This window comes from Mesoplodon bidens, assembly GCF_964165515.1.
Source record: "Mesoplodon bidens genome assembly, chromosome: 8".
NCBI lineage: Eukaryota > Metazoa > Chordata > Mammalia > Artiodactyla > Ziphiidae > Mesoplodon > Mesoplodon bidens.
This window is the reverse complement of record NC_138165.1, coordinates 80,744,946-80,762,000: the sequence shown is the minus strand read 5'-3', so window position 1 is coordinate 80,762,000 and position 17,055 is coordinate 80,744,946. Positions and strand designations below refer to the sequence as shown.

Sequence of the window (17,055 nt, the reverse complement as noted above, 5' to 3'; positions counted from 1 at the left end):
AAGGTAGTAGCTTATTCCTACAGTGCAAATGAAATTCATCAGAAATCAAGCTACTCTGTGCCACTTTCTGAAATTTTATCTGGACACAAAGACTCCATACCACTGGCTTCTTCCACCTGAAGGATACAGATCCAGAGGGCTGGGATTATTTTTGTTTTTGATCACAATTTCAGTAATTTTGATGGCTGAAATATTTCTACAGACTTCAGTAAGGCCAACACAAACAGCATGTGCTTTTACAAAGAACACTTCAATTCATCACAAAATGAATCTCTTAGATGGGCATGGTGGGTGTGGGGCTTAGGGAATAAAGGTTACTGTTACAATGACATATCAGCAACTGGTGGACTGTTGAAAATCCAAAAAAACAAAAACAAAAACAAAAACAGACTTTTTTCCATCCCCTAAACAAGCTCTTAACACTGTTAGAAACCAGAAAAATGGTACAGGTGAACCGGTTTGTAGTGCAAAAATAGAGGCACAGATGTAGAGAACAAATGTATGGACAACAAGGGGGGGAAGTGGCGGGGTGGGTGGTGGTGATGGGATGAACTGGGAGACTGGGATTGACATGTATACAGTAATATGTATAAAATGGATAACTAATAAGAACCTGCTGTATAAAAGAATAAAATAAAATTAAAATTTTTAATTAATTAATTTAAATAATGTATAAATATGCTCCAAAATCTTTTTGCTCTCACTAAAAAAAAGGTAGTAAAATCATGCCTTTACAGAGAGCAAGCGATTTAATAAACTTTGTTAAATCTTAAAAAAAAAAAAAAAGTTAGAGCCAACAAAAATGGAAAATATTTGGAGAACAGCCACATAGAAATTCCATACATTTAAATACAATCTACTGATAAAGCACTGTATTAAGATGCCTTCTTCTCAACAATTTGAACAATATTCAATTAAGGTATTGAAATTATTTTCTTTATAATTATTATAATTGTTCCTTATAATTATATAGAAAGAAAAGCCAGTTGATCATAGAATAAGCTGAACAGGATAGGCATAGGCACAGCTGGACTTAGTACTGACACACGAAAGAGTTCTAAGATCCAGATCTAATCCAGATTCACTAGAAATCATATCAGATACCATTTGCTACTGCACTGCTTTCCAAATCTATGCTTATTTCCATTGAGTAGAGGGCTTAAGAATTATCATACTTCTGTATTTATTTTAATTTCAAATATAACATCTTAGAACATTACTGGATCTTCCTATTTAAGATCATTACCAAAAATTTTTATGTGTTTCCAACAATACAAATATTACTAGAGTTTCAAATAAAAAACTGAGTCATGCCTTAAAAAAGTTAGTCATGTTGTAGAAAAATTAATTTTAAAAGGATGAAATCTGATTTAGCTTTCAGTTAGGTTTTTCCAGGCGATTATTTACATTTTGCACATTTATTATAAATTATGATATTAACTAATACATTGGATATATCCTATCCAAAAATCCTGTGCTACAAACAAAAATAAAGATTCTAATTTGATTAACATAATGAAAATTTACTCCTGCAATTTGTGATTAATGACTCATTCTAAAGGCTCTGTATTAGATGTAACATATGAACATAAATAATTTCCATTATAATTGTGCTAAAATTTAATAAGCTAAATTAAAGAGGTAAAAACTATTATACATAACACAAATATTAAAGCATAAGTAGTTTGCACTGCATGTTTTCAATAGGATAAGACAAAACAGCTAATAATGTACCATTTTTAGAACATAGTATATTTGGTTGCTCCATTATTAGCTGATACTTGGGCCAAGCATTTAGCACCTAGTTGATGCCAATACATATCAACAGGTTGCTGAGAGGGATGCAAAATGTTTGCTTGCATCTCAGTTTTCTAAGTTTATGTCCCCTGGTCAATTTTTCTGTGCTTGTGTGTGTGTGTGTGTGTGTGTGTGTGTGTGTGTTTTCCCATCATACCTAGAACATAACTACTTTTCTAATTTTTCAACTTTTTATCTGGAAATAAGTTCAAGCTCTTGCAAAAGCTGCAAGAATAAAAATAGTACAAAAAACTTCACGTATAGTCTACCCAGGTTCATTGTTAAAACTTTATCCTAAATGCTTTATAATTTTCTCACTCCCCCCGGAAAAAATATATATGCACATATATCTATATATGAGATATATATTTATATATACACATATTCAGACCTATAATATTTTTCAGAACATTTAAGGGAAAATTATGAATATTATAGCCTTTTACCTCTAAATACTTTAGTGAATAATTCCTAGGAAAAGGGATACTGTCTTACATAATACTACAGTACAGTTATAAATTTCAATACGCTTAACATGAATGTAATACATTTATCTAATCTACCATTCATAATCCAGTATGTCAACTGACCTAATCATGTCCTATAGCATTCCCACCTTCCCACCCCTAAGTATAGTTTCCTGTCCAGGGTCAGGTATTACATTTGGCTGTCACATCTCTTCAGCATCCTTTAATCTGAAACATTTCGACAGCCTTTCTTTATGACACTTTTAAAGAATACTGTCTCCTAACCCCTCCTTTTACTCATGAAAATGATGTTCATTTGGAGTTTGCTTGATGTTTCCATACACTTAAGATTCAGATTATGCATTCTTGGCTGGAATATTATACAAGCAATGATGGGTCCTTCGTAGAGTATCACAGTTGTAAGCACAGGATGTCCACCTGCTTCTCAATGATGATGTTAATTTTGATCATCCAGTCAATGTACTACCGAGTACTGTACAAAATAACTACTAATATTTCCTTTGCAACAAATACGTAATCTGTGGAGAAACATTTTAAAACCATGCAAAAGCCATGTTCCTTATCAAAACCTGCCCCAGACTTAGCATCCTGATCCATATCTTTCCTATGATGTGTGCAAAATGCTGATTTTTTCCCAACACCAGCAGCCCCTGTACATTACTAATTGGCATTTGGCCTTCTAATGTAAGCAAGAGCCCTCTCTTCTCCCCTCTCTCTCTTTCCCTCTCTGTCTCTGTCTCTCCCTCTCTCTCAATCTTTATCAGTCACTGGTATGGACTCATGAATTCCTTTTTTCCCCCAATGGTTTATAATTCTTTAATTAATTGTTTTTGCATATATATTGTCCCAGATTTGGCCAGTAGGAGCCCGAAGACATAACTTAATGTAAATTATTTTTCTCGGGACTTCCCTGGTGGTCCAGTGGTAAAGAATCTGCCTTACAACACAGGGGACGCAGGTTCGATCCCTGGTCAGGGAACTAAGATCCCACATGCCACAGGGCAACTAAGCCCGTGCACCACAACTACTGAGCTTGCATGCCTCAACTAGAGCCCATGTGCCGCAAACCACAGAGCCCACACACTCTGGAACCCAACACCACAACTACAGAGCCCACCCGCCCTGGAGCCTGCACGCCACAACTAGAGAGAAGCCTGCGCGCTGAAACAAAGGATCCTGCATGCCTCAATGAAGATCCCATGTGCCGACCCAACGCAGCCAAAAAAAAAAAAGGTAAAATAATGTTTTTAAAAAAACTATTTTAGTCTGTGGGCAGACAATGAGTCCTACTGAACTTACACTGGGCACAAAGTAGGAAGTCAATAAATATATTGTTTGTTTTTGTTTTTTGGCTGCCATGAGGCATTCGGGATCTTAGTTCCCTGACCAGGGATAGAACCTATGTCCCCTGCAATGGAAGCGTGGAGTCTTAACCACTGGATCACCAGGGAAGTCCCAATAAATATATTTTTAAATAAATGCTTGAATAAATAAGTCATTTTCAGGAAAGATTTCTTTCCCTATACTTATTTTAGTTCCATTTGGAGAAATCTTTCTAAATATGATGGATTCTACAAATAAAATCAAAATTGGGCTAACAGATTAATCAAATCTATTAATTAAATAAAATTACACATGAAGATATGAAAAAATCCATATATTTCATCAAATAAGAAATAATTTTAAATGGCTCTGTATTTGGAATTATGTTAATTTTAATTAAATCTGTTCTAATCTGTTTTAGCTGTATTGGTAAGCAACAAGCACAAACAATAAGAAAATATATACATTCCAAATTTCCATAACTTCAGAATCATACTAATATATAAAGTCTAAGTTATTGCTATAGTTCCCCTGTACAGATCTTCCATGAGCTATATAGATTTCTCCTCATTACACGATTTATCTCCACTATGTTTCATTTTTCTATCAAAGTCAAAGAAAACCAAGTCTCACCCTCTGCTTTTTCCATTTACCTCAGAAGTAGTTCATACTATTCCTGGCAAAATTGTTACACCTATTAAAAATAATACCTGGACAGCTTCCAGCACAATTTCTGGTATATATACTGCACTCATGAAATGCCACTGATCATCTACTCTTTGTTCTCCTTCTTGTTGTCATCTTACACTATAACTCTTTCTATATCATGTTATAATGTTTAAATGTCTTCTTGTTTTTGGCTCTCAAAACTTGTTTTTGGGGCTTTCCTGGTGGCGCAGTGGTTAAGAATCCGCCTGCTAGGCCCATGAGCCATGGCCGCTGAGCCTGTGCGTCCGGAGCCTGTGCTCCACAACAGGAGAGGCCACAACAGTGAGAGGCCCGCGTACCACAAAAAAAAAAAAAAAAACTTGTTTTTGTTTCAATTACCAATTTTATTTAATCTGTTTTAATTTGTTCTCGGGTCTACCTTTTCATATCTTCTCTCCTTCTCCCACCTTTAAATTCATTTTGCTCTTAAGGATTCCTCTAAAAGCCTCTCTTCTGTCATTTTCAGACTCCTCTCCTTATGTTCCTCCTTCTATGTCTTCCTGCCTATAAATAAAAATTCTTTGTCACTGTTTCAAAACTTAACAACGTTACCTTAGATTTGCCATTGCTGACAAGGCTAAGGAGGGGGATGGGGAAGTAGCAATAGTGGGAGGAAGAGATATCATTTCCTTAAGAAATCTCGGCATAAGTCGGGCTTCCCTGGTGGCGCAGCGGTTGAGAGTCTGCCTGCCGATGCGGGGGACACGGGTTCGGGCCCTGGTCTGGGAGGATCCCGCGTGCCGCGGAGCAACTAGGCCCGTGGGCCACAATTGCTGAGCCTGCGCGTCTGGAGCCTGTGCTCTGCAGCGGGGGAGGCCGTGATAGTGAGAGGCCCCGCGCACTGCGATGAAGAGTGGCCCCCGCTTGCCACGGCTGGAGGGAGCCCTCGCATAGAGATGACGACCCAACACAGCCATAGATAAATAAATGAATAAATAAAATTAAAAAAAAAAAAAAGAAATCTCGGCATAAATGTCAAAATTGGGGGAACACTGATTAGTTGAGAACCAAAGTGCTAAATGCGTAGAAAGGCTACAAATGGAGCACTATTATGTGCTCCTCTCTTTGAATCTTTAGAGTTATGACCAGTACATAGGCAGAGGGAAAAGGCAGTGACAGTGCTGTCTGCAACTATTTCCATGTCTACTCCTTTTAGTCACAGGGTAGAACTAACTTCCACCTTGGTCTCCCTTCTTCTTCTGGGTCTCACTGTGGTAGATGGGAGCATGTAACTAGTCTTGGCCAATGAGTTCTGAATGGAAGTGAAACATGTCATATGTCATGACCAGACAAGAGCATTAAAACTGCCAATGTGAGACATTTCAGAGCTTTCTTTTCTCTTTCACATGGTAAGTAGCCAAGCCTTAGATGCTTGCTGTTCTGTCAGTTTAAGATCTTGAGTGACTATGATGAGTAGAGGCTCCCTGCCAACCATGGTAGACAGAGAACAGGAATAAGAAGTAAACCTTTGTTATTCTAACCCCTTGTTTGTTACTGAAGCTTATCCTGACGGATAAATCTTTGCCAAGAAAAATGCAAAGCACTTTCTCACTGGAAAAAGAGACATATTAAAGTTCAATAGAAAAGGAAGTAATCAGAAGGTCACTAGTACCTTCCCATTAATAAACAATCAAGAAAAGTATTAGAACGATGTGATGGTTAATTTCATGTGTCAACGTGGGGGCTGTTTTGGGATGAGATTAACACTTAAACTGGTGAACACTGGGTAACGGAACTGCCCTCCAGAAAGTGCCTCAACTAATTAGTTGAAAGCCTGAGTGTAACAAAAAGACAGGCATCTCCAAGCAAGGGGCATTCTCCAGCAGACTGCCCTCTGACTTCATCTGCACCATCAGTTCTGGTCTCCAGCCTGACTGCTTTTGAACTAGGACTGGAACTGGAACACTGGCTCTGTAGCCTTCGAACTCTAACTGCACCACTGGCTTCCCTGGGTGGCAAGGCTGCCAGCCCACATCGCAGATTTGGACTTGCCAGCCTCTATAATCATGTGAGGCAATCGCTTACAATGAAGTTCTTCCTACACGCACACACACACACACACACACACACACACGGCCTGCTAGTTTTGTTTCTGTGGAGAATCCTGACTAAAGACTACAACTTCCAACACATAAAGGAAAGCAAATGTATAAATAAGCAGATAGAATTGTTATATTTAATAGCTGGAGTATTTGTTCCTATTAATTCTATTAGACACTTCTTGCTTTACCTAAAGGATGTGTTATTTCAATAAAATATTACTATATAGAATATATAAAGTATTACCACATAGTCTACATACATGTTCTCTCAGTTACCAATCCTTCACCATTATCTAATGGTGGCTATTCAAAGTGAGGGTATCCTACCCTAAAAATCCTGAAAAGCCTATAAAAAAAACAAACATTCTAGTAACGAACTGTTGCAGGAAGTAGGAATTGTTTATAAGTGGGTCAGGTTACAATGAAAATGAAAAAATCTTGAGATTTAAAGTACAGCAGATTAGGGAGACCTAAAAAAGAGATCTGATTGTAGGTGATAAAACTCTTCCTATTCTTTGCCCACAGGTAAGAAAATACATGAGTTTTTAAACTCTTCCCTTTGAGCTGTGTACTGGTAATTATGCCATTGTCACTAAGCTACAAATCCATCATCTTACATTCCACCTGCTTTGTGATGCTGGGACAGTCATTCTACAAACTGTATTTCCTTTTCTCCAGCTACCTCACTCTTGGGTTCATCAATAGTGGGTACTAAATGGAGCCTGGAAAGTTGAAAGAGTGAAGGGGGGACTGATGCCTTATTCCTTATTTTTTTACTGGCCAACAGTTCTTAACTATGGCATTCACAGTTGGTTTCTTTCTTCAGCTTATTTTTGGCAATACCAGAACCAGCCTCTTCATAGCTGCTCAGTGATAGCAGCACTGGCTTAGGACTGTTTCCTCAGAAGTCTCAGATCAGGCACTGCAGGACCTCTTCTCCAAAACTCCTAGTTTCTGATAACTCTAATCTCTTCCCTTTGTTCCCACAGAACCAGGGAAGTAGCTGCTTCCTGAAGTTACTATCTCTGTATTACATCAGTGTCCCCCTTTTGTTTTTTGAGTTCTCTAATACCTATTTAACAATCTCCTTGTATTATAGTCTCTCTTTTTAAACACTGGTTTCTGACTGACAAAAGCCCCACAATTAAAAATAAAAACACAAAATACTGTTAAAATTCTTTTTCAAATCATGAAATATGCTTTAAAAAAAGATAAAGTTCCTTGAAAAATATGTACACTCTACTTGATGCTACTGTGCTCTGAGATTTTACCATCAGATTATTAGCATTCAATTGCATTACAAAATAAAAGTTCAGGGTAAATTTATTATCTAGAAGTGGCGTTTATCACTAATTCATTACCTCCAATGTAGTTCTCTACCTCAGAGATAAGGATGGGGTCTTAGACACATCTTACCAACTGCTTTCACAGAGAATGAGACCTGCTTTGAAGAATTGTATATATTATGATATTTAGGTTTTAAATGAACATTATGATTTATAAGACATACCCTGAAATTCTATGCCTCCAATTCCGATATGGGTCATATAAACTTTCACAAAATGCCAACGCATGGATCACAAATTCTTCGATAGATGTCTGATCTGCCAATTCCTTCTCTTTTTTTTTGCTTTTTAACTGAGAATTTAAACATAAAATTATATGTACTTAAAAATGTTAAGCTGTATAACATACTGACCAACATCATTAAAAGACTACATGTTTCATTCATCTAATAATAATAACTCATTTTTATTCAAATAAGCCTAAGTTCCATTTGAGTGTGCAAAGGGTCAGTTAATCATATGGGTTGGATATAACCTCTCAAATTTTAAATATTTCCTAGAAAGGATTTCAAATGGATAGACAAACGTCTTTCCAAAAAACATGATGCTTTCAATAAGAGGGTTATTTGATGAATAAATAATAAATACATAAAATGGCAAATTGTATCATTTAAAATAGCCATTTATAAAACACTTCAACTTTTAAATTAAAATAACAAAATGTATTAATAATTGCTTGTCTACTTTCAGATAATTGCATAAGATGCCTGAAATATATTAAGTACCCACTGATAATTTTAATGATCTTCTCAATTATTACCTCCTCTGAAAACATGTAACTTTACTATGATATTTTAAAAAATAAAAACTAGTTACTCTCAGTAAAACAACAAAAAGGAATATATTAATTCACACCTACTTGTTGAATATAGAGTGTTGTCATAGTGATAACATGATTGATATACGAGCAAGTCCCAATTTCTTCTACATTAGATAGATTTCTGTGAGAAAAAAAAGAATAGCCATATATTTATTACATATGAATAATGAGAAAAATGTATGCTCATGAATTCAGGCTGGTTTTCGGAACACATGTTGGCAAATGAAATACAAATAACAGTCATTAAAACTTAAAATCAATATGGTTATATAACTGCTTTCCCACTGAGAATGCAAAACACACCTCAAGCACCATTTAACTACTATAAACAGAGAATGTTTAAGAAAGACATGCCAATTAGCATTTTGTTTATTATAAAAAATTGGAAAATATCACAAAGTAGAAATAGAAAAGAAAAAGTCACTAATATTCTTACAACCCCAACGTTAGCAACTATATACATTTTGGATTATTTCTTTCCAGGTTTGTTGTTATTTTCCTATGTACTTTTTTAGCTTGGTTTTTTGTACATATCATTGCCTTTATAACTCATGTGGTGCAGTTTTATAGTTATCATCTTGCTTTCTGAAATTATAGTTCCCCTTTTAGACTCATAAGATATCTCCTCATCTATATTAAAAAGCCTTGAGAGAAGGGTGGGCATCTATACATACTCCAAGAGGGCATAGTGCATGCCTTGTTTAAAGCAGTATGTCAACAAGTGCCTGGTGTTTAATTAAAATATGGCCCTCATTTTTATTCCATTTTTAATAAGACTGAGGTATGACACGTAAAATGTTAACATGTACTCTTACTAATATCACCAGTCTTTTTCTTGGCATATTAAAAAAAAATTCTGTTAAGACAAAAAAACTCTATTGTGTTCTGAAACATTATGACCTTGAAAAAAACTTTATATCTTAAAATCCAGTAAATGCTAAAGGAACAGGAAAAATTAACTAAATTAATGAACTTAGTGTAAGAAGTCAGAATGGCATGACATCTTTGAGAAAGCAAAGAGTAAAAGGCAGAGGTAAAATTCAAAGCCCCTGTGGAGGATTCTGGGCAAATAGCCAAGTGGGAAGAACCAGGAATCTGTCTCCCAACCTAGAAAACAGTTACACTGTCAAAATCAGTTTGATGTAACTATTTTGGAATCCTTGAGTCTCTGCTGAAGGCTGGCAACTTCTATGGGAAGATCTGGATGATAAAGTGCAATTAATGTCCTAAATTCGGCTCAATTTCAGCTATTAGCACAGTAGCACCTATCAATCTGCCACCCCCAGACATGTGGTAAGCAGCTGTGCACATGGTCCAGGAGCAGCTTGCTAACAGCTTGAAGAAACCAACATGGGCAAAAAGGACCCTGTCCTCAACATATTGGAGATCGTGCTCTGATCACTGATTGCTCCTTCTGATTATAGAGGTGCAGACAAAGAGGCAGGCAGGGGGCTTCCCTGGTGGCGCAGTGGTTGGGAACCTGCCTGCCAACGCAGGGGACACGGGTTCAACCCCTGGTCCGGGAGGATCCCACATGCTGCGGAGCAACTATGCCCGTGTGCCACAACTGCTGAGCCTGCGCTCTGGAGCCTGCGTGCCACAACTACTGAAGCCCACGCGCTTAGAGCCTGTGCTCCACAACAAGAGAGGCCACTGCAATGAGAAGCCCTTACGCCGCAACTAGAGAAAGCCCGCGCGCAGCAATGAAGACCCAGTGCGGCCAAAAATAGAAATAAATAAACTTATTAAAAAAAAAAAAAAAAAAAAAAAAAAAAAGAGGCAGGCAGGCACTGATATTGCACATCCCCACCACTTGTTACAAGCCCCTCCCCCTCTGGCTGAAGTAATTTCCAGGGGACTTAAAAGCCATTTCCCTTTCCCCCTGCATCTTTTTGTTTTTTCCCCTTTTGGGAGCCAGATGTTAAAGACTAGGACATTCAAAAATAACAGCATAAATGGGGAAAATTAGAGAGTGACCACACATGCTGAGGAAAAGGGTCAGAGTAGATCTGAGCAGACCTTATGTTTACAACTCAGGTTGATCCTCAGCACAGAGACAATCTCTAATGATCAAAAAATAAAACAAATAAACAAAAATAACAACAAAAAGCAGCAAACCCCGGGAAAGGGGGTAAATCTGATTTTCAGAGTTACCACATTCTTAGATTCGAATGTCCAATGTTCAATTAAAAACAAAAATCAGAAGGCATACAAAGAAATAGGGGAATATGGCCCAGTCAAAAAAAAAAAAACAGAGATCAACAGAAACTCCCTGAAAAAGATCTATTAGACAAAGACTTCAAAATAACTGTCTTCAAGATGCTCAAAGTATCAATACTAAAGGAAGATGTGGAGAAAGTGAAGAAATTAATCGGTAACCAAAATGGAAATATCAGTAAGGAGATTAAAAAAAAACTAAAAAGAAACCAGAAAGAAATTCTGGAACTACAATCACTATAATGAAAAATTCACTAGAGGAATTCAAGGGTAGATCTGAGCTGGCAGAGGAAAGAATTAGTGAACTTGAAGATAGCACAATGGAAATTATCAAGTGTGAACAACACAAAGAAAAAAGATTGAGTCTAAGAAAAAGAAGAGAAAGAAAAAGGGAAAGAGAGAATACTTAAAGAAATTATTGCTGAAAATTTCCCAAATTTGATGAAGGACATGAATATGAACAGCCAAGAAGCTCAACGAACTCCAAATAAGGTGAAGTCAAAGACACCCACACTGAGACACACATTATAATCAAACTTTCAAAAGACAAAGAGACTATCTTGAATGTAGGAAGAGAGAAGCAAATCATCACATATAAGGGATCTTCAATACAATTATCAGCAGATTTCTACTAAGAAACTTAGGCCAGAAGATAGTGAGAGGATACACTGAAAGTGCTAAAAGAAAAAAGCTGCCAACCAACAATCCTGTATCTGGCAAACTATCCTTCAAAAGTGAGGGAGAAATAAAGACATTCCCAGGAAACAAAAGGTAATGGAGTCTGTGATCACTCGATCTCCCCTACAAAAAATGCTAAACACTGTCCTGCAGGGTGAGAGGTAAGGACACTACCCAGCAACTCAAAGCTGCATGGAAAACTAAGATCTCAATGAAGGTAAATAAATAGGCAATTATAAAAGCTAGTATTATTGAAACAATGATTTGTAATTGTATTCTTTGTTTTTATATAATTTAAGAGATTATATTTAAAGAAAAAAAATTGTTCAGGTAAAAACTAGTATTACTGTAACTTTGGTTTGTAATTCCAAATCTTGTTTTACACATAATTTGAGACTAATGCATCTAAAATAACTATTAGCTTATGTTTGGGGGCAAACATTGTGTAAATGTAATTTTGTGACATCAGCAACCAAAAGGAGTATGGACAGAGCCATAAAAGAGCAGAGTTTTTGTATGTTATTGATATTAAAGTGGTATAAATTCAAATTAGAATGTTATAACTTTAGAATGTTAAATGTAACAACAATGGTAACCACAAAGAAAATACCTACAGAATGTATACAAAAGAGTATGATAAAGGGGACATCCCTGGTGGTCCAGTGGCTAAGACTCCGCGCTCCCAATGCAGGGGGCCCGGGTTCGATCCCTGGTCAGGGAACTAGAACCCGCATGCTGCAACTAAAAGATCCTGCGTGCTGCAACTAAGACCCAGTAAAGCCAAATAAATAAATAAACAAATATTACAAAATACATAAATAAATAATGAAGTGCTCATTATAAAGAAAAGAATATGATAAAGGAATTTAAATCACCACAATGAGAAGCCCACGCACTGCTATGAAGCGCAGCCCCCGCTCACCACAACTAGAGAAAGCCCATGCGCAGCAACAAAGACCCAAAACAGCCAAAAAATAAATAAATTAAAAAAAACACCTTCTGTTTTAAGGCATAAAGAAAACAAATAGAACAGTAAAAGAAGTACATTCCTCCTTAGGAGTAATTACTTTCAATGTAAATGGATTAAAGTTTCCATTCAAAAGACACGAGACTGAATGGTGCTGATGAACGAGTGGTAGGGCAGGAATAAAGATGCAGACGTTGAGAATGGACTTGAGGACACAGGGCGGGAAGTAGAGACTGGGACATAGTGACAGAGTAGCACTGACATATATACACTACCAAATGTAAAACAGATAGCTAGTGGGAAGCAGCTACATAGCACAGGGATATCATCTCAGTGCTTTGTGAAGACCTAGAGGGGTGGGATAGGGAGGGTGGGAGGAAGGCTCAAAAGGGACAGGATATGGAGATACATGTATGCATATAGCTGATTCACTGTGTTGTACAGCAGAAACTAATACAACATCATTGTAAAGCAATTATATTCCAATCACGATATACAAAAAAAAAAGAAAAGAGTGGCAGAATGGATACAAACTCAGGATCCAACTTTATACTGTCTACCTGATGTCCAAGGACACAAACAGGTTGAAACTGAAAGCAGAGGAAAAGATATTCCATGCAAAGAGTAACTCAAAGAGAACAGAGGCTGACATACAAATATCAGACAAAATAGGCTTTCAGCCAAAAAAGGTTACATGGGACAAAGAAGGACATCATATATTTTAAAAGGTACAGGGGACAGAGTCAAGATGGCGTACTAGGGGGACACGGAATTCGCGACTACACACAACTAGGGCACCTACCAGGCACCGGCAGGGGACCACAGACACCTAAGGGGATGGGAGGAACCCCCAGTGAGTGGGTAGGATGTGGGGTGTGGGGGGAGTAATGGGAGAGGAGAAGTGGAGGTGGGATGGGCCTGATGCCACTGAGGGGCAGCTGGGGGAGGGGAAGGGATCCTACACCCAAATGGGGAAATTGGGGAACCAATGGGAGGGCAGAGGATCAAAAGGGAGCGTGGCCAGGTTTCTCCTGCCCACTTGGGCCCCCAGGAACCTGCTGAGATCCCAGGCCTGATCCTCTGTCCACCAAGGCCCCTTCCAGCTGCGCGGGTCCTGAGGGAGTGGGAAGGAGGGAAGGGGGAGCAAAAGTAAAGGCTGGATCTCTGGGACTGGCACCCCTGAGGGGTGGATGGGGGAGGGGAGGAGTTCCTACACCCAGTGGGACCCACCCACGGTTAGGGGTCCAGCAGCAATGGGGGAGACCCTGGGGGAGATGGTGGGGAAGGAGCATGAAGGAATGGAAGGGAATGCAGTCTGTGCCTTCCCTGTCCACTTAGATACCAGGAAGCCTGTTAGGCCCCAGGCCTAATCCTCTGCCCTCAGAGCCTCTCTCCTGCCACGCAGAACCCAAGCTCCGCCCCTACACCCCAACCCACGGCCCTACCTGTACACTCAGAGAACCCCCTCTGAGACCCCCTCCAATGCACTGGGCCTAAACCCCACCCACACACCCTCACTCAGGGCCCTACCTCCAAACTCCCTAACTCCACACTCCAGAGGCCTTCCTTTCCATGTGCTGCCTCTCCACTTCCATGCAGGTCCTAAGCAGAGGCCCCACCCTATGCTTGAACATCACCCTGTCTAGGCCCCACCCCCAGGGCATTTCCAGCTGTGTGGGTCCTAAGCTTAGGACCTGCCCCATGCTCAAAACTCATCCCCCCACCTGACTAGGTCCCACCCCACCCTAAACCCAGCCCCTGCCTAAATTCCACCCCTGCCTAAACTTTGCCCCTACAGCCAAGGTTTTGTGGGGTTTTTTTTCGTTTTTCCTCTTTTAGATTGGGGTTCTGTTGTACCTTGTTGATTCATTGTTGTCGGTTCTTTTATATTTTTATTTTTCCTAAAAAACCTTTTGTTTTTCTAGTTTTATTTTATTATTTATACTTTGTTAACATTCTCTCCTTTTGGCTTGTTCCCCCCCTCCTTTTTTATTTTTCTTTTTACTGTTGTGGTTTTATTTTACCCTGTTGGAGTTGTTTCAATTATAGTTTTATTTTTCCTAATATATTTTTTATCTTTCTAATTTTATTTTGTTTTACATTCTTTCATATTGTACTGCTCCTTTTCTTCTTTTTTTTTTTTTTTTTTTTTTTTACCACACCACGAAGCTTGCAGGATCTTGGTTCCCAGGCGGGGGGTTGGGATCCTGTGGTGGGAGCTCCAAGTCCAAACCACTGGACTAACGAGAACCTTAAACCCCACGGAACATTAATCGAAGTGAGGCCCCTGGGAGGTCCTCATCTCAGCACCAAGACTCGGCTCTATCCAACTGCCTGCAAACTCCAGTGCTGGATGTCTCAGGCCAAACAACCAGTAAGACAGGAATACAGCACCACTCGTTAAAAGAAAAAAAAGAAATGACAAAAAACTATGTTACAGATGAAGGAGCAAGGTAAAAACCTACAAGACCAAATAAATGAAGATGAAATAGGCAATCTACCTGAAAAAGAATTCAGAGTAATGATAGTAAAGATGATCCAAAATCTCAGAAACAGAATGGAGAAAATACAAGAAACATTTAACAAAGATCTAGAAGAACTAAAGAGCAAATAAACAGTGATGAACAACACAATTACTGAAATTAAAAATACTCTAGAAGGAATCAATAGCAGAATAACTGAGGCAGAAGAACAGATAAATGAGCTGGAAGATAAAATGGTGGAAATAACTGCCAGGGAGCAGAATAAAGAAAAAAGAATGAAAAGAATTGAGGACAGTCTCAGAGACCTCTGGGACAACATTAAATGCACCAACATTCGAATTATAGGAATCCCAGAAGAAGAAGAGAAAAAGAATGGGTCTGAGAAAATATTTGAAGAGATCTGAGTCGAAAACATCCCTAACATGGGAAAGTAAATAGTCAATCAAGTCCAGGAAGCACACATAGTACCATACAGGAAAAACATGCCGAAACACATATTAATCATAGAGAAACAAGCCACAACACATATTAGTCAAACTATCAAAAATTAAGTACGAAGAAAAAATATTAAAAGCAGCAGGAAAAGCAACAAATAACATACAACAGAATCCCCATAAGGTTAACAGCTGATCTTTCAGCAGAAACTCGGCAAGAGAGAAGGGAATGGCAGGACATATTTCAAGTCATGAAAGGGAAAAAACCTACAACCAAGATTACTCTACCCAGCAAGGATGTTATTCAGATTCGATGGAGAAATTAAAACCTTTACAGATAAGCAAAGGTTAAGAGAATTCGGGACCACTAAACCAGCTTTACAACAAATGCTAAAGGAACTTCTCTAGGCAGGAAACACAAGAGAAGGAAAAGACCTACAATAACAAACCCAAAACAATTAAGAAAATGGTAATAGGAACATACATATAGATAATTACCTTACATGTAAATAGATTCAGTGCTCCAACCAAAAGACAGAGACTGGCTGAATGGATACAAAAACAAGACCCGTATATATGCTGTCCACAAGAAACCCACTTCAGACCAAGGGACACATACAGAATGAAAGTGAGGGGATGGAAAAAAGATATTCCATGCATATAGAAATCAAAAAAAGCTGGAGTAGCAATTCTCATATCAGACAAAATAGACTTTAAAATAAAGACTACTACAAGAGACAAAGAAGGACACTACATAATGATTAAAGGATCAATCCAAGAAGAAGACGTAACAACTGTAAATATTTATGCACCCAACATAGGAGCACCTCAATACATAAGGCAAATGCTGACAGCCATAAAAGGGGAAATCGATGGTAACACAATAATAGTAGGGGAAGTTAACACCCCACTTTCACCAATGGACAGATCATCCAAAATGAAAATAAATAAGAAAACACAAGCTTTAAATGACACATTAAATGAGACAGACTTAATGATATTTATAGGACATTCCATCCAAAAACAACAGAATACACTTTCTTCTCAAGTGCTCAGGGAACATCCTCCAGGAGAGACCATATCTTAGGTCACAAATCAAGCCTTGGTAAATTTAAGAAAACTGAAATTGTATCAAGTATCTTTTCCGACCACAACGCTATGAGACTAGATATCAATTAAAGGAAAAAAACTGTAAAAAATACAAACACGTGGAAGTTAAACAATATACTACTAAATAACCAAGAGATCACTGAAGAAATCAAAGAGGAAATCAAAAATACCTACAAACAAATGACAATGAAAACACAATGACCCAAAACCTATGGGATGCAGCAAAAGCAGTTCTAAGAGGGAAGCTTATAGCAATACAACCCTACCTCAAGAAACAAGAAAAATTTCAAATAAACAACCTAACCTTACACCTAAAGCAATTAGAGAAAGAAGAACAAAAAACCCCAAAGTTAGCAGAAGGAAAGAAATCATAAAGATCAGATCAGAAATAAATGAAAAAGGAATGAAGGAAACAATAGCAAAGATCAATAAAACAAAAAGCTGGTTCTTTGAGAAGATAAACAAAATTGATAAACCATTAGCCAGACTCATCAAGAAAAAAAGGGAGGGCTTCACTGGTGGCACAGTGGTTGAGAATCTGCCTGCCAATGCAGGGGACATGGGTTCGAGCCCTGGTCTGGGAAGATCCCACATGCTGCGGAGCAACTGGGCCCGTGAGCCACAACTACTGAGCCTGCGCAT

General features: G+C 38.2%; 1 protein-coding gene across 8 annotated transcripts in view; it reads right to left on the bottom strand.

The window, feature by feature from the left end:
• Nucleotides 1-17,055, bottom strand: part of NBEAL1 (neurobeachin like 1) — a 181,770-nt gene that overhangs the window by 133,377 nt on the left and 31,338 nt on the right. For 7 of the 8 annotated variants that reach the window (XM_081241721.1, XM_081241722.1, XM_081241717.1 and 4 more), the window contains 2 exons: nucleotides 8,564-8,645; nucleotides 7,869-7,996 (listed from right to left, as the gene is read on the bottom strand). In XM_081241721.1, coding sequence (XP_081097847.1) covers nucleotides 7,869-7,996; nucleotides 8,564-8,645 — 210 coding nt within the window. Of the gene's footprint in view, nucleotides 1-7,868; nucleotides 7,997-8,563; nucleotides 8,646-17,055 lie in introns of those variants that run through there. The other variant, XM_081241723.1, reaches the window with a different exon arrangement.